The 18,676-nt window shown below is 33.5% G+C and overlaps 3 protein-coding genes across 4 annotated transcripts in view; 1 reads left to right on the top strand and 2 right to left on the bottom strand.

The window, feature by feature from the left end:
• The window catches only part of LOC106111995 (transcription factor collier), a 46,133-nt gene extending 44,964 nt beyond the window's left edge, over window positions 1-1,169 (bottom strand). Inside the window, exon 1 of the mRNA XM_013294225.1 lies at window positions 1,135-1,169. Coding sequence (XP_013149679.1) covers window positions 1,135-1,169 — 35 coding nt within the window. The remainder of the gene's footprint in view (window positions 1-1,134) is intronic.
• Window positions 1,170-8,129: 6,960 nt separating this feature from the next.
• LOC106099245 (cationic trypsin-like) lies at window positions 8,130-13,023 on the bottom strand. The gene is made up of 7 exons (XM_013277715.1): window positions 12,751-13,023; window positions 12,161-12,262; window positions 11,412-11,524; window positions 10,817-10,979; window positions 9,944-10,066; window positions 9,669-9,803; window positions 8,130-8,364 (listed from the first exon to the last, which is right to left on the bottom strand). Exons 1-7 carry the CDS (start codon window positions 12,877-12,879, stop codon window positions 8,146-8,148), a joined length of 984 nt encoding a protein of 327 aa, XP_013133169.1. The 5' UTR covers window positions 12,880-13,023; the 3' UTR covers window positions 8,130-8,145.
• Window positions 13,024-14,122: 1,099 nt separating this feature from the next.
• Window positions 14,123-16,804, top strand: LOC106099264 (trypsin epsilon-like). 2 transcript variants are annotated; one of them, XM_013277750.1, is made up of 6 exons: window positions 14,123-14,327; window positions 14,569-14,717; window positions 15,030-15,198; window positions 15,768-15,890; window positions 16,222-16,347; window positions 16,559-16,804. In XM_013277750.1, the coding sequence occupies exons 1-6, from the start codon at window positions 14,178-14,180 to the stop codon at window positions 16,787-16,789; spliced, it is 948 nt and encodes a 315-aa protein (XP_013133204.1). In that variant the 5' UTR covers window positions 14,123-14,177; the 3' UTR covers window positions 16,790-16,804. The 2 variants fall into 2 exon arrangements, with proteins under 2 accessions (XP_013133204.1, XP_013133205.1); XM_013277751.1 differs by lacking the exon at window positions 16,559-16,804 and adding an exon at window positions 16,049-16,124 and having other exon boundaries at window positions 16,222-16,314.
• The last annotated feature ends 1,872 nt before the right edge of the window (window positions 16,805-18,676 follow it).

Genomic DNA, 18,676 nt, shown 5'->3' with positions numbered 1-18,676 from the left:
ACCGCTCGGCGAGGGCGCGCGTAAGGGACGGGCTGAGAGATGAGACGCAGCACGGCGCGCCGCACCGGCCGCACGGGGACGGCCCACGCCGCTCTGCTCGCCGCTGTGCGCACGAATTACTTATTAAACATAGTTGGATTGACGATGATGAAATTTCTGTGGGAATTGACTTTAACTACTAAGATGAGGTTTTGTCGTGCCATTAATTATTACTATGTAGCGATCTGAACGTTAACTGTAGAAGGGTATACATTTGACATAGATTTAATTTCACCATAATTGACTCAGTTAATATAAATACTATCATGAAGTTAACTAAATTCGGATGAGGAGATTCTGTGAATTTGCGATTATTGCGATTTTAATAATCCCATGTGACACGACCAGACCCTTTCGTTGTTATTCACATCCATACTCATAAATGAGACATTCTCGAACAGTGAAATGAAAACTTAACATATACGACATTTCAAACTAAAATTTTATAAATAAATATCTAGATAGTTAAAGTTTTAAGTTTTAACCAGCTTATTCTGTGACATCTATTATTATAAATATCCAGTAATGACTTGACAAACTAATAAAATTTCAGTAACGGTGACTAAAATATGCGACAAACACGTCTTTAAGTCAACGAACGTTAACTAGTAAAATCTTTTTCCTTATTGTCTGTCGTTTTTCACACTCTTATATTTTTGAAAGTAAAGACCAGTACTTGTAATTAATGTTACATGAAACGTTTTTGTTAGAATTACATATTACGTATTCAACGTTGTGATTTTAGATTTTAAATCATTTTCAACCTAAGGTCATAAAAGTAACCAAAACTTTCGATTCACAACTTTAAAAAAAACAAGCAGATCCTTTACAAGTTTTAGCGTGACATCAACTTGTATCAAAACGTATCGTTAAAAACATTATGTACCACACGTACTAGAAATAACTTAAAACATCTTTTTTACACGGCTTAAGGACAGGTGTATACATGCCAGTACCTGATATACTTGCACTCGCAAGTTACACACATGTGTAAAAGCTTTTGGGTATGCGAGTAACTAGCACGAAATTTGATTTTATGACAGCTACAGGTATGTAAATCGAGGGAGGGCAAGAGGGGGCTCTTACGCTCCTTACGAAGCTTGACACTGACACACCATGTCGTGTACCATCTCGTAAACATTTTACTGTAGTGTGTATATTGGCAAATTGTTGACACGCTTCTGACTAGCATGCAGGTATACGTCCTTTTTTTGCTATGTGTATCTCAGCTTTAAGACGTAGTAATATACTTTAACTAAAGAACACTAAGAAAAGTAATTACTCTTAGCATACTCTTTCTGAACATTAATACTAAAATGAGAAAACTGTTTGCCTACTTAATAAAAAGCTCTCATACAGCAACGTTGACGTATAAAATGACTAATATCAAAGTTATTTGAACAACAACAAACAAGTTTTCAAGGCCTTGGCGGACGCAAAGTGCTCAGGGAGGTCACAGAGGGACCGCCCTCTCACCACGCCCACTGTAAGCCACGCCTCTCAGAAGTGCCTAGAGAATTGATCCATGTGATATATTGTTTTTTGCTACAACTTGAGATGATCAATAAAGTGTATAGCACTAAGATCACGTAGTAGCTACATACGAGGTAAGAAAAAATAATCTGCAAAATGTAAGCCAACTAAACTATCATCATAAACCGGTTATATAAAAAACAACCATAAGGTTTAATACAATACAGAATCTACATACGTACTAACAACTTAATTTTCTTAACTCAATATTTAGTAACAGTTTTGTTGTTATCGGCAAACAGTAGTTTGAAATATAAAAAATAGCAGGTTACTTAAAATCAGTTGACCATAACATTTACCACATGCGGTTCCGACAAATCAACAAACATTTTGACTGGCACATTCAATGGGCAACATAAATACGTCTTTAGGCTACTCTTTTAAATAACAAAGCCACCGAAATTAGACAAAAACTTTGTCACAAAAGTGTCAGATTAATAGTACCGACATTGACAAAAACTGTTAGTTTTATTTTTTGTTTTGTCATTTTTGAGTTGAATTGTTTATAAAAAAAAAACCCCAAAAAATGTACAGTAATTGACAAACAAGGATGTAATAATACATGCGCATACACAATACCTATATTTATATGAATTTGAAACATAAAAAGGAAGTATCTAAACTATTAGATAGGTATTGTGTATACGCATATATAATTACATCCTTGTTTGTCAATTACTGTACATTTTTTTGTTTTATTTTTTGTTACTAATGGATAAAGAAAATATTTGATTTTTATTAATTTTATACTGTATCTTGTAGTCGTAACATCTTATGAGGACTTATGAAGAGATCACAGAAATTATCAATAGAAACAAATATTACAAGTTAATTAAAGAAGGCATTTTATAGTAGTTCCTTATAAGCCACGTGTTATGATATCGTTAAGCAACGATATGCAAAAAAATCGGAAGCAATAAAATCGACAAATAAGGGTGTCAAAAGTCGTAACACTAACCACTCGAGTGGCCACTAGACGCGATGTTCACACTCACTCGACTAATCAATTTCTTATCAACTTCCGTCGCACCATATGTCTGTTTTTGTCGCGAACATTTCTTAGTCCCTTCATAGAAAAGCAATCGTGTAGTCGTAAACGTTAAGGGTCTGAAAGTACCCCCCGGGGGGCATCTAAAGGTACTACGATGTTTCTTGGCACTGGAAAAAGTACCCGTTGGTAGCCCTTAATCCGAGACAGTCGTCGAGGGTGTTATAAGGGCAGCAAAAAGTGTAATTTAAAGCTGACTTAAGGTTTCGAATTAAAATGAAGTAGGAAGGGAAACGCTAGGAGTCCGTTTCTAACGGCTAGGATAGGATAAGTTACTGTATATTGCTGCTTTAATGGGGTACGATACTATTCCGATTCGGTTCAGTAAAAACGCAATGATCTTTTTTTCTAATACTGTGTAAATTTTTTTCAACTTTCCTAATGTATGTTTTTCGTTCCAAGTCGATGTATGACGAAAGTAAACTGCATTTTCTAATATCTTGTTACTCACATTCATGATTTCCCAAAGAAACGTATAACAACTGCTATAAAAGTAGTAAGTAGAAACTTTATATTAAAAAAAAATGATTTGTCTCCGTTTATATTTGTATAATTTTGCGTCGACAAATACTTTTTTATGTTTTAATGCATTTAGATAAATAATTAACACTCCAGCTTTAAACAATATTAATTATGATTTAATTATAATTGTAGATACTTTCAAATGCAAATTATTTCCCTAAGGATTTTGACCTAACAGGCTACCTGACTTAACACAATAGTAACCTAATTGTGATGCCTGGATCTAGATCCCATTGTTCTGTTTAAGGTCCGCAAGGAAATGGATTATTGCATTCCAATGAGGCGTCTTAGCTACGCATAAGAAATATTTAAATTGAGAAATAAGAATTATTTAGTAAGATTCTTAGAGCGAATGTTCACTGCCGAACAACTGTTCAGAAATATATTATTCTCCGTAACAACCATTAGAAAAAATAACAACATTTTAATAGAGGGGTTTTAGCAATGGAAACTAGTCATGTGGATACTTATAGAAGTTACTGGAGTCTGTACAAATGACATGACACAATATTTCCGAGTTCTTTCATCAAACACGTAGTAATAACACAGTACCTTGGGTAACTAATACGTTTAGTTCACAGAGAAGATTACCAAAGCGAATTTTCAATCGGCATAAACTATTCCGCACAACGCATTCGTGACACATCCGAATTCCAAATAAATTAAAATAACAGAGCCGTTTAAAATAGTTTAAGTCATCACAAAACTATCACAATAAATTGAAGCAAAGTCGTTCACCCGTAAACATTATCAGCCTTTTTTGCCCAATGCTGAAATATAAATACCTTTTGAAATGAATACCTAGTCGAGTTTTTGCTTCAAGCAATTCTCATTAGTTTAACGTTGTTAGCTATAAAATTTTCTGACGTATTTCGCAGGATATGTGCATTCATTTCTCTACTTCACCGATGTGAGATGCGACGGGAACTCGTCATAATGCGTTTACCAGTAACGCGCGGTCATAGATTAAATAATTTCAATACGCCTTAGGTATGAAACATTTTGACTTAAACGTGAAATTATGCCTAGCGTACAAGTCGTGTATGTTCTGTAATGTATTTGATTTCTAATTATTCAAAGACATTTAGTTACTTTTGGAACATTTAATCAAAAGTAATAGGTCAGAGAAAAGGGGCATATAGGGATTCGAATTTTAAAATTGTCATTATTGGTAAGAAGGCAGTAGCTAAAATGGAAAACTAAATCAAGAATTTGTAGATGCAAATCGTAGCACACAATAAATATTACTTATTAAAGTTATTAAAAACAGATAGGGGTTAAGTAAAAAACGATTATTAGAAGTTGCATGTTCTGTCGCTTCTGCGGAACATCATCTTCACATTCATATTTCGGGAGCTTTTATATTATTCAATATTTTCAAATTGGCCTCGCACCGCTGTAATGGATCCGAAAAAAATTTGGAAGTCCTGGCAAATGGATTTGAGCGTTCATTATTTATTTATATTCGCCAAAATTCGCCTTAAAAACGGCTCTCTCGGTTAGTTTTGCAATTTAGAAGACTAATGTGTTTTGACAGCGAGAACTCCGACACGAGATGAAAAAATTAAACTTTAAAAATGTTAATGTTGCGATGTTCCGTGATATTAACCAGTGAAAATTAGTACAATGTTTGGGTTGCGATTTAAACTTCAACACAATGGCAGCAAATCCGTTTTCTTCAAAAGATATTGAGACCAATTATTTCTTTTACTCATATAATAATACTTTTTACTCATTTACTGGTACTCCGTCATTTGTTTGTTTGCATGACATTCTCCACTTAACCGATAACAATGGCAATAATTTCCCTTCACTAAAACAACATTTCCATATATCAAAACGCGACCCTCAAAAACTTAGATATAACAAACCTTGAGCCGACAAGTGGCTCAAAATTCGCCATATGACCGACGTGTCAGAAGTACCATTTATCATGGGAGATGTGACAACTGAATTTATTTATATAAAAAACAAACAATAGCGCTGTTAGGGATGGGCTTGTGCCCCTGAATAACAGTTTTGCTTGTCCCGTAGTCTTTTGTGCATAGAGTAGAAATAAACAGAGAAATGCACTTTTTACTTACTGCGGTTCATATCGCCATTATTGCATATACATCTTATTAGCTTGGTTCGATTAACGTTAACTTATTATTATTTATTTGGTACAATGGTAACATCTTCTCTTTAACCTATTTGCAATACTGGTAACTGCTTAATATAAGAATAGCCGCTTGGCGCCACTCACAACTATAAAAGTTTGAAAATAGAAAACCGTGTATATTTTTATTTTCACTAGTCTCTGTGTGTGCATTGCTCTGTGCATTTTACTCTAAAATCCGAGGGTTAGCTGGTGTATCTGTGCTCTTTAGGGTGCAACACAATGGAGAGATAGCAATTTGATATTCAGGCCACATTTTTAATAAGCGCCGTGGCGCGGACCCTGATGCAGTAATGGCTCGGCTGGGCCCACACTTAAATAGCTTTTTGTTATGCCATTAGCGACTCGCCCCTGCCAATGGTCAGTTATGGTTACTCTTGAACTGATTTTAACTGGTTACTTAGTCTTTTTGCGTTAGAAACAGCACGAATTAGAATGTTCTTTTCAGATTTGCGTAAAATTGTGTTATTCAGATGATTTTAGAATCTCCTAATTATTGTTTTTAGACAACATTAGGTTTTGCACATTTATCTACAGATGTAAAATAAACGACTCTTCAATACTATTGTTTGGTGTCCTATTAAAAATAACACGTAAAAATGTACGCACAAAATGGATAGGCATTATTGAGCGCGTATGGTAGCAAACCATCAAAGTCAAAGAACACAAAAAGCCACTAGAGTAGCGAGGGAACAGATGGCATACAATACTTCGTTAGCAGCGCGGACGCACTCCACGAAATGTACTCCACTCATGAACATAATGTGTGTACATTCGATAAATCAAATAAAAAACGAACTAAGAATTGACCATTAAACATTATGCCTTTACTTCGAATGTAATGCAAGTATATTTATGTATTCAAAATTGCATGGAACTACATAGATTAAATATCGTATGGATGAAGAACACCGTCTTGAAATAACATATAAGCTCCCATTTACGTTTTATTTAATCCAGAGCAGAGCCGCGGCTACAACTATTATAATACTTAAAAAGTCCATAAGTGTAGCTAAAAAAAATATTCAACTGATATTAGCTGTTGTAAAATAGAAGTCAGTGTATCTAAGTAACGTAATGCAACTTAGCACTGCGGTTAACAGGAGTCGGTCTAAGACAATACAACTTGGAATCAACTTGGCGAACTTAGTCTTGTGCCACTTAATTAGTAGTTCAGTTTGACATGGACCTAATTAGTTGGACTAGTAGAGTTAGCAGATTAGTATCGTCTTCGAGGGATAGTTTTAGCTAGACTTTGGAAAATAGAACTGCTTGTTACTGACGAAGATAAATAGACTAGACATCTTTTTGTTGCAAAATTCAGTGATATCATATGAATACGTCAAAGACAAGAAAAGAAGTATTCTATGTAATCGACGAACATTTATGCGTAGAATTATTTACATCAATTGTTTATTTACAGTTAAGAGTTTTATCAACGATATGACTTTATAGCAAAGTTTTCAAAGACAACAGAATAACCAAAATATTTAAAGTTTACTATCAGATTGTAACTACATCAATATTCTCCTTTGTAAATGTTACAAGAAAATCACTTTTGATATTTACCATAACTCTTGATTAGTTTAAAATTCAAGATAAACCACATCAAGTTTATATGCTTTATTAATATCTGGGCAGCGCCATCTGTCTGTGGTATCGCTAATTAAATACGAATCTCAAGACAATACGTAGCGAACACTTTACGAACTATTCACACGATGGGAAAATTAATACTATATGAAAATGTGTTTTTTACTTGTGTAAAAATCACAATTTTGTCACTTTAAAACTAATTTAAAAAGTATTATATACGTCTGTTAATACAAATTTTGTGACTGTGTTACTTATGTATTTACTTAATCTTAAATAAAGAATGCCTTTCTCTTCTTTACTATCAGAACAAACATCATCGTAATGTGAAAGCACAATCTGTATAGAAACCTGTGTAATAAAAATAAAAAACAACTAAGCTCAAGCAGATTTAAGATTTTATGTATTTATTTTCATTTTTGCAGGTTAATCAATGATCAGAACTCATTCCTTAACTGGATGTTGTCACTTTTATTTATTTAATTCTCAACTTGGATCTAATAGAATAGTTTCCCAATTTCGTATAGTGTGATACACTCGAGGCATCCATCTCTGAACTAGCGGAAGTTATAATTTATGGAGCGAGTTCCGGGCGCTACCTTCACGTCCGCGCCGTCGGGGCCCGGCAGAGCCAGCGAGGCGGTAATGAAACTCTTGATATATAATGCAAGCAGACGTCTGAGATCGACTTATAACTAATTCCAAGATTACATCAACGCGGAAATAAGTTTCTTGCAAGACGAAGCTTAGTATACTTAAATTATAGTTTAATAAATAATTTTCTTACTCAAGCATCCTTACAAATAAACGCGGTATAAAGTTAAACTTAGGAATAAACTGAGTGTAAGCAAAATTTGTAATAATATTTAGTTATACTCAGTTTATTCCTAGATTTAAATTTATACCGCATTTATTTGTAAGACTGATAGGATTTAAGTTTGTATAATTTTAATTTATTGCATTATAAGTTCTAGTGAAACAAGGAAGAAGTTTTTGACTTTTAAATTAGTGTTTCAGTAAGAATTTCTTACATGTTTAATAAGCTTTCTTGTAAATGGCAATTTATTTTATTTTAGTCAATACATTAAGCAATACGAAATAAAAATAACTAGCGTCATCTACTACACTACTACTAAAATAAACTTACTAACTAAATAATAACTTGAAGCATGTACTAGTAAAAGTATTTCAAATCGCCAACAGATGGCACTGTTCGCAATAAAAATAAAACTACAATAAATGTATGTGATCTTTATTGAAAAACAAAATACATTGATATTAAAAAACAAACAAGAACAACTACAACATTTCGACGTATACAAATGGCATTTTTTTGTATGAACGGCACATATTGCTGTGTGGTCAACGGTAAAATCCGTGTATAAACTCCAGGGTACATGCCACAGTCGCTGCCCCACGACACGATGCCAACTTGAACCCCGTAGCACACGAGAGGACCTCCAGAATCGCCCTGGAAAATGTTTTTAATAAATAAATAAGAATCTAAACTACTTTTAACCGCAGGGCTTTAAAGTAATAATAACCTTAAAATAGTAAACAGTGTTATTTAAAAAAAAAACATCTCATATATTTTTATCAAGGCATATATAGAAAATACTTCTTACAACTATACCTATTATATAATAATAATCTATACTGATAGAGGAACGATAATCTAATTTTGTATGTATTGGAATAACTCAAAAACTACTGGACTGATTTAAAAAATCTTTCACCATTAAAAAGGTACGTTTTCAGTGAGTAACATAGGTTACATTTTTAATTTTTTTTAATGTCACACGGACGAAGTCGCAAGCGACAGCTAGTTAAAAATAACAATTGGACCCATAAATACAATTTAATTACATGTCAATAACTAATTCATTGTTAAACAACAATAAAGTAAACGACCATCATTTCTATAAACAAGTCTTATCTAAACTACTCTGTAGTTATTATTGTGCCTAGAAGGTATTTATAAATGAAACCGCACATTTAAATGCAGTTACAAGTTGTCATCCAAAGAATAAACATGTGGATAATATTATTATTGTTTTCATTCTGCAACGCGGAACTGACTTCAATAGAGAAATTTACTGGAGAATGGCTACCGATAGTCACATTTCCGAACGTCGTAACCTACCCTATATGTGACAGATATACCATAACCGTGCAAAAAGCGAACGCATGTACTTGTGGAAATCAAACAGCAGATTTGGTAACAGCAGGAAAAGGAGCAACGGATACGCCAGCACGTTCAGTAACAATGCCGACTTTAGTAGTTGAAAATTTTAACGAAGTTGCACCAGCGTTGGAATTGAAATGTAAATGTGGTGATGAAATCAAAAGGCACGCTGTTTATCGTCTTATCAATGATAATTATTACGTTGTGTACGAAAAACATCCGCAGAATGTATATACAACAGAAGAACCCAATGACGCTAATTTGTTGGTGAAAACTGTGTCCACTACAGCCGAATTGAAGAAAATGATCGCGAGTATACCGGACTTAAAGAACAGAAGCGCTGGGATAACGTGTGACCCGGACAAAAATTATAAACAGTAATTTATCATTTATTTAACATTAATTGTAGCTTTGGTAAAATAAATATTTACTGGGCTCCAATCCCCATTTATCAAAACAATTTTTGTTATTAAATCTCTTGGACATATTATATAAAATATTTTTTCTTTCTTCGTATGGTCTTTACTCTTACTGATTTCTTAATTCCATATGCGGTAATAATGGTGCTCAGTGTTGGTACAATAACTTACTTGACAACTGTCCTTGCCTTTAGCGCCAACGCACCAGTAAATAGCACGTTGGTACGCCATACCGTATACCTCTTCACATTTCGTAGTCGGCAGAATTGGTACGCACACCATTCTCAACTCTGCTGACGGTTCATTCTAAAAAAGTCATACAGTATAAGTTTTGTATCATTTTAAACATGTCAGACAATTTATATCCGAATCTGTGAGACTAGGGCGTCTACGTCATTAGACTCCATAAAATATTACCTTTAAGTTCTAATAAGAAATATACTTACATTCTCTTTGGTGCCGAAACCAGAGATCATACATTTGGAACCAACGTCGACGTTCACTTTTAAATCTGATGTGTGTAGGCGGATAGGTCTCACTGCTATTGATTTAATAAATGGCTTTTCCAACTGAAAATAGAAAAAAAAATCACTTGAAAACCCGCAGTAATCACATATTAACGCTATCGTTAATTTGAAATTACTTAATTTTTTTTTCGTTGTAAGTCCCTTTGTTTTTACAATAATACCGTTGTATTATGATTATGTGTACCTAAAATTACATTAAAGGTTATTATCCCCTTTTACGATAAAAAAAACCACTTCACGTAAGATGTTGAATATTTCCCTAACGCCTATAATAGAGTTAATACAACATTTCTTGTTCTGTTTTAAAACTATCCTGAATGTTTCTATTACTAAAGACCACCTGCTCTTGTAGTCAAACATCAAGACTAGTAGACGATATATCTTGTATTGAACCATAATGCATTGATATTAGCAAACGAGGTGCTAAAAGGTGTTAAAAAATGTCACCCGGTAACATTATTAACAATTAGCTTTTGCCCGTGACACCTTCCGCGCCGAGTTTAAAAAATATTAAATAGACTGTGTTCTTCCAGACTATGTTCTATACCTGTGTCAAATCTCATCGAGATCCGTTCTGCAATTTAGGTTACACAAATGACATCCATCCATCGAAACTATCACATTTATATATAAGAAGTAGAGTGTTTTGTTTGGTTTTTAATTCATAAAATAATGCTTTAAGTGGAGAAAACCTTGAATATACAGTGTGCTATCATCCATTTGATATGAGGTTAAGTAGATATCCGACAACTAAGGTCATACGCTTTGTAAAAACGAAGCTCGTTTACTTACGTTAAGTAGTGCAATATCATTTTCCCAGAATGTAGTATGGTAGTGCATATGAATGTAGTAATGCTCAACTCGGCGCCAATTCTCGAAATACATGGCGAGGAACATTGACCCTGTCACCTCAGTGCCCGCGACCACTCGGATGTCACTCGCTATTAATTTTAATCTGTACACAATTATTTTTTTATGAGAAGCAGCGTACAAACAAACAGCTAGGGAACTGCACTACTCGTAGTCATTATTAGTAGTGTTAAATTTACATCAAAAATAGAAGAAAAGAACTAAAAGGGGGGCTTTCTCTACCTAACTCATGATCACGAAATAATAGTATCAATACTTCAGTTTCAGACAAGTTTTTAATAATTAGTGTTGATTGATAGTGTGGAAAACAATATGTATCATAAAATCACGATAAAGTACAATAATAAGGGTAACAATAACCGTGAATTTCCGCAGCCAAAGCGTCAAAAACACTATTAGGATCTCCATTATTCTCCATATTTACAAAGGTAATAAGTGGGATGTATATATTTTTGCTTTATAATTTCTTTAGTAAAAACTCGAGTTATCATTGTCATAGTTGTTATTGTAAACTTACTTATCGGAGACAATACAGTGGGCTGCAGTGAGGACATATTTATAAGTGACGAGTGACCCTCCACAGAACGAATCCCAATACATTCCAATGTAATGAGGTTTTCTTAACGCCACCTGAAATATAAGGTAAGATAAGATTATTGTAAACTCAGTTACAGTATCAATATCACCTTGGCTCTTTAACAAGAAAAACTGTGTTTAAGGTGCAAATGCAACGAAGAAAAGTGACTTATCAACAAACAATAGATTCATTTCACATTATTTATTATCGTCGAAAAGCTAATAAGCACAACATTTAGGGATTAGCACTAAGTATTTGTAGTTATTACAAAGATTGAATCTTAAAATTATTTCCTTGAGATGGATGATTTTCAACATGCCAGCATCTGGATATTGTCAGGAAATCATCTTTATGTAGATGTAAACTTAAAAATATTATTTTCGTTCTATAGCCATTAGATTTAAAGGCCTGATAGCCAGGACTTTATAAAAACCCTTTCTCAGCTACGTAATCGGTCACGATTCGTACACATTCGGTGTAGAAGTTTTTGTCGTTTTGAATTATAAATTAGTTGATTTAGAGACCATTGTATTGTTACGCGTAGGAATGTGTAATGCAATAAACCTGAAAAATAATTGGCTTCAAATCGTTTTTCTATGATTTGAAGTACTTTAACGTACAATTTTTCTTTAAACAAATGTAAGTAGATACAAAGTAACAAAATAAGTTAATGAAAATGTTTCATTTACCTGATAGGGCACCAAAGCGCTGGCGACAGCTTTACCACCCACTATTTTCAAAGGGCAAAAGTCCTGAATTGCCTGGTATTTCTTGTTTTCATTTAATATATCCTTAAAAAGAGTTGATCAAAATTTAAGAAAATATTTGATTCACGAAAAGAACAGTATTGTTAAAACATGTAATAAAACATGTCTTTACATCAATTATCGATAAAGTTATCACGGCTTGCATTATTGCACTTGTTTTCGTATTTTCACACTTAAATGGAAGAGAGAGTGAGAGAGAAGGAATGAGAGAAAACAAGGACGGCTGATGGAAATGATGGACACAGACATTAATGTACTAAACCTAGCTATACTAGCGCCCTGGGCAATATTTGAACTGCAGGGAGGTTATTTTTATATTAATTTAAGAGTACTTAGTAGACCTATGGCGCCTATTTCTGTTAGGCGCCCCAATCACGCCATATTCTAAAGCCAGTACTGTCTTTATTTTTCCACAATATAGTTTGTTACGATAAGTTACATAGATAAGTACTTGTTTACTGTCATTTGATTTTATTTTCGTGTTCCGTGTTTTATAAGTATAGGGTACTTACAATAAAGTTGAATGTACCGTTAGTAGTGACAACTTCAACAAAAGGCTCCAATTTACACAAATATTGTTCAAAAAACATCAATAATACAATAATAACAGTTAAGGTGCGTTTCCACCTTATTCCCCTCATTTATACATTATGAAAGCCAAACTATTAATTTTAACAATACATCGTCGAAGTTTATTATCACAAAATCATATCTGCAGTATTCATTTTTAAATTTATTTAAAGTTTTGACCTGAAACAAATCTAAAAAGTGATAAATACGACACAAATGACATTTTACTAATTTCTTTATTGACGTGCTAGATGGGAATAATGTTGCTATGATACTTCAAAGATGAAAAAATAAGATTTATGAATGCCTTAAAAACTTAATGTAATATCCAAATAAATCCAAACAAATCCAATTACTTTCTCCGACATATATCATTAAACGTTTTTTTTCCTACATGAATAATCTTTGCTTTAATCTGTTCCTGTTTAATCCTATAAGTAAATCCGTAAATGGCTTTATTTCCTCTCGTACAGTTTAATCCGCCTAGCGATTGGTTGCTACAGTTTGATGTCCTACAAATGGATTATAATGGATACAATCCATTCGGATTCCATTCATTCCAGTGGATTAATGTGCAGTAAATCCATATGATAAGGTTTCCTACAGCAACTACAACTATGATGACCTAAACAACTCATCGCTATTCGAAACTACTGTGTTAATTAAATACGGTAGAAAAACTCTTGAACCGCTGAAGGCAGCCAAGTTCAAGCATCGGTATTTACTTAATAATATTTATCTATTTATTTATTTATTTATTTAATATATGGAAAACTTACAGCCTAACCTTATCTAAGTAACTATAAACTAGATGACTGAGAGCCAATAAAAAGTTTTCGCTTGTAGCAATATTATAGCAGAAACAAACAGCAGGTACTTCTGCCAACTACCAAAGAGTTATTTAAAATATAAATTAGGTACAATATAACAATATACAAAAGCCACAACATATTAATTATGTTAGTAACAGTTCATGTTTTAAATAAAAAAGTCAAGTGCTAAGCATCTTCTTGCCGTAGTCACGCTCGTCGTGAATGGATCGAGATCGTGCTGCCTACAGATTTTATTGAAGCTTGCGCTTGCACGCACAATATAACTATTTTGCCTATAATTTGATGATGCCTGGGGCATGGATGATGGAGATGTGGTATGGAACGAATTGATTTACAAGGGACGTTTAAACATAGCTTAGACAATAACTCAAGGCAATCTATTTCGTTATTAAATATAATAATATTTGTTTTAGTCATCCACAAATGTATTTATCTAGAATATAGCACAGCGTAATTATTGCTAAGTTGTCAATATCTCTGGCCAAGTATTGACAACGTCAATTTAAATTTACAATTAAATAAATTTTAATGTGTTAATGTTTGCAAATCAATTTGCATTTCTCTTCTTCTTTACCATTCTTGGAAAATGTCTATCAGAAACAAATAGCTCAAACGTAATCTATGAAGATTACTATCCTCGGGTTGTGAACGGCTGGGCGGCCAAGCTCGGCGATGTCTCGTATCAGGTACGCTAAACTGCAAATCCTTCCCGAGGTCCCCAGCAAACTTAAGTCATAACTTTTACCGTTTATAGAAATAAACGTTGCCATACATTTATAAAAGACAAAAATTTAAGGAAAATTTTCTTTAATCTTGTTTTTAAAACCACAACTTTCCTATTGGTATATGTAAATAGCGGAGAGATAAAGGCTGATGATGATTTTAATGATGATTTCTGTGGAGTAATTAAAATTATTCTGATGTAAGGTTGGGTTCAAAGGGCTCGCCTCTCGAACAAGACAGGTTTACATGACGTTCTGTGGCGGGACAATAGTCGCTCCTAACAAAGTCCTCTCAGCTGCCCATTGCTTCGTACCAGACATGAGCATGTGTGTTAAAATCTTCGTTAGAATTGGGTTCGTATTTTTATTATCTTATACATTAACAATTTACACTTGATTAATTGAAAATAGTAAAGGTTGTGCCTTTTCCAACATTCTTTCGTAAGAATCAATTTAATGCAGCAACATACAATTATAATTTCGTTTTAATAACTTGTTCAATGCTGCCCTTGATCACAAAAGTACCAACTAATTAAAAAATATTTAAAAGAAACAAGTAGTTGAGCACCTAATTGCTTCATTAGGCTCTAGTTACTAATATACTTTAAAATAAAAATAATTGATTTACCCGTAAAAGATTGAAAGAGAATAACATTTATTTTAAAGGCATATAGATCGACAAAAATTGTCTAACAAGTACGCAGTGGCCGGTACTCTTAAGAATAGGGGTCAGAAACCGAAAACCGATAATACGAATGAGGGCCAATGGAGAGAATTGAAAGAGGCAGTTTATCCAAAAACTTACCATTTCCCAAAAGACGATATTGCTATTGTGGTATGCAGTTGCATTACATATTACTATCCGTAAATCCGTACTTTGTTACTTTGTTTATATCTATCTGTAAAAGAACAACATATTACATGAAAATATTAATAAATCAGTGAATACTTTTGTAACAGACCGCCAGAAAACTTTTTTGTGCTTAAGCGTTGTAATTACTTAGTTAATCAGAACGAAACGCGTTCAATACGTAACACTAAATTACGTTTCATTGATTTTTTGTAGATCATTAGAATGCTGGAAATCAGCAATAGCGGAAAAGTGTCCGCACTTATTATTCCGCATAAACGCTTTGTATTCTCATTAACACAAAGTTGAATTTCTTATATTGCTTGTAAATTCTACCTAACACTCCGCATTTCTAAGTAATCTTGTTTATTAGGACGTTTATAAATATTTATTATATACATACATATATATAACACAGATATTCATACATAACATATAACAATTTACACGAATTAGTTAGCTGCAGCTTGAAATAATGCTATTTTGAATAATAACTACAGACAATAAGTTTGAATTGTCTAAAAAGGACTTACCTTTCTATATTTCTCTAATAGTTCCTTTTGCAAGATTTCAAATATAATAGCAACGTGGGCCCCATTCCCTACGCAAAGCAGTACGCCGACTACAAAGGGAAGTGTCTGGTCTCTGGCTACGGTCAAACTGTATCGACTGGCACCGTGAGTACCCAAACAATTCACTGTTGCTCTATTGTTTTACAGTTATATAGTCTTACAGAAAAATTTCTCATGTTGTCCCTGTTTTTTCAAAGAGAGATCGGACGCATCTTTAATTAAAATATCGCACAATTGTTGTGCGATTGTGGATTATTTTGCAGCAAATTCAACTGTTGAGTTGTACAGCTAAAATCCAGTAGTGTTCGCACCTCCACATAAGCTCGTAGAAGTCAAAGGGTGAGTAAACAGTTGTGCGATAGTTTGGTCAAAGGTGTTGGCGCACTCTTAGAGAGACGACATACATGTAGTGTAATTGCGTGTATTATTGTTGCAGGCAAGGTCAGATAAGTTACTTTTAGCACATCTGGAAATTGTACCTAGAAGTATATGTAACCGTAAACATTTTAGAAATATGCGCCATTTTGTCTGTACTTCTAGTGTGGTTACGGACGTTGGAAAGGCAAGTATTTTTGTATTTATTATGATACTATAGTGAGTATTGTCACGAAGGGCAAAAGAACTAAAGCTAAAGGGAATGGATGTTCAACAAATATACTGCGATAAACATATAAGCGAAGGCCAAGCTTGAGTTGGCACGTCAAGTAGAAGAGTACATTTGGTCTTGAGATGCCAAATCAAATGCCTAATATAATATAGATTGTAATTTGTAGGGTGATTCTGGTGGTCCATTAGTTTGCAAGGGGACCGGTGATCCCAACGAAAAAGGCGCCGGCGTGTTGGTGGGAATCGTCAGCGGTCATCGAGTGCGAGTAGGATCATTTTTTACAAGAGTTTCATCTTTTTATAAATATATAGAAAGGAACAAATCGTGTTCAATCCACAAAAGTATTTCGCATTTTGTTCATGTTATAATTATATTGGCGCAATTTTTATCTCTTTGATTTTGTTTCATTTCATATTTTTTAAGATTAATAAAGTATTATCTAACGTTATATTTGAAATCAATAAAAGCATCTAATGTGATTATTCAATGATTTTTTTTATTATTTTAAATGTACTTTATTACACTAGTAAGAACCATTTCTGCAATATCAACAATTTAATTTGTTTACAACGTAACATATTCATAAAGTATTCTTGAAATTTTTCAGAGATCAAATTTAAGCCGAGCGTCTTATAAATAAACAGTTTCTCTGTAAACATGACTACATTTTTCCGTACATACCAAAGTACTAGAACCTGTGGACGAACAAATATTTAGTCAAACATTCGTCACCATTCTCTTAATATTTAATTGTTAGCGGTGGGAAATATAGTGGAATTTACCATACCGTCTTGTCTAGGATATTTGATATATCCTTGCTTAATTTATAGTGGAAAACGTGTCTTATATTAGTCGCATTTCTTTGTAACATGAGCAGACTCATATATAAATTCGGTTATTTTTCAGCCAGCCAAACAAATCGTAGGAAACCTTCCTAAAGACGGAGAGAGTATAAATATACTATCTATAACCTAAGCTATTAAAGCAATTACTTTCTCAATTTAAAATCAACGTTAATCAGTCCTCAATTATGATTAGTTGACTGAGTAAGGACCTCATATGCATGTTGTCGTATTCGCACAGACTACACTCTACATAGACTAGACTAAACATTAAAACACATATTTCAATGAAGAGTGGAGTTTATCCTTTTTGCCAATACTACAATTTGTTACAAAGAATTAAACAAGTAAATAAAATCTTACTTCTTTTAAGTATTATAAATGCGAAAGTTTAGATGGATGGATGTTGGTTAGTGTTTGTAGCCTAAACTGCTGAAGAGATCTCGATGATATTTGAAGATGTAGAGGATAGTCTGGAGCACATAGGCTACTTACTTACATTTTTTTTTATTCTATGCGGACGGAGTCGCGTGTGAAAACTAGTAGGTTCATAAAGATACGTCTTATAATTGAATAAAAAAACTGTTGTAAAAATTAAGTTTGTCGGTGTTAATGGTCGCTGCTTTATTCTAGACTAAGCCTAGATGGTCGTTAGAGATTTTCATACACCGTTCTATGCTCATTTTCCCTCTATAATGGTATACACGTTCGTGGGAGCTTATTGATATTGCTTCTATTATCTAAGATCACTTCTGGTATTGAAGTTTTCACAATTGCAGATTTTATACACACGTACAATCGCCATTGTCCTTTATCCACTCTTGTTATCTATATTCCCCGGCTGTTATTATCCGTATTATACTGGTAATACTACACTCTCGTTTATCTTCCCACAAAGCAGTTAACACTTTCAGTGCCATCTACATTTGGGATCAAAAAATCCTAGTGGCATTCAACGTGTTAACTCTATAATTGTAATCATATTAAATGCATGGCGCCACCAGCCGATAATCTACGTCTAAGGGTGAGCAGCTATCACTAATATGTACTACTTATTCGAAGTCGTTTTATTCCTATTTCACATTTTTCCATGCAATACATAAATATTTTACGGCGATAGAGCCCACAATCTGTTGCCAAAAGGGTGAAATGCCATCGACAAATGATCCTTTTTTATTACCATTACGAATACTGTTTTTAACTGCATTTTGTTTTGGCCATAGGTATGTGGATAATGTTGAAGGTATCTTGGTCTATAGAACTTGAATAGTAATGTATAGAATTTATCAATTCGTCACTTAGTATCGTCTATGAAGTAACACAAGGTTTAATCAGTAATGTTTAGGTTTGGGACCAACAATGCTGCCGACCTTGAGTACTCGGATACATACCCGATGAGTAAACGTAATTAAAATAACTGTCCTTTAGAACCATAACAGAAT

The sequence above is a fragment of the Papilio polytes genome, unplaced genomic scaffold (assembly GCF_000836215.1).
Source record: "Papilio polytes unplaced genomic scaffold, Ppol_1.0 DF824135.1, whole genome shotgun sequence".
Classification (NCBI taxonomy): domain Eukaryota; kingdom Metazoa; phylum Arthropoda; class Insecta; order Lepidoptera; family Papilionidae; genus Papilio; species Papilio polytes.
This window is presented reverse-complemented; position numbering and strand designations above follow the sequence as displayed.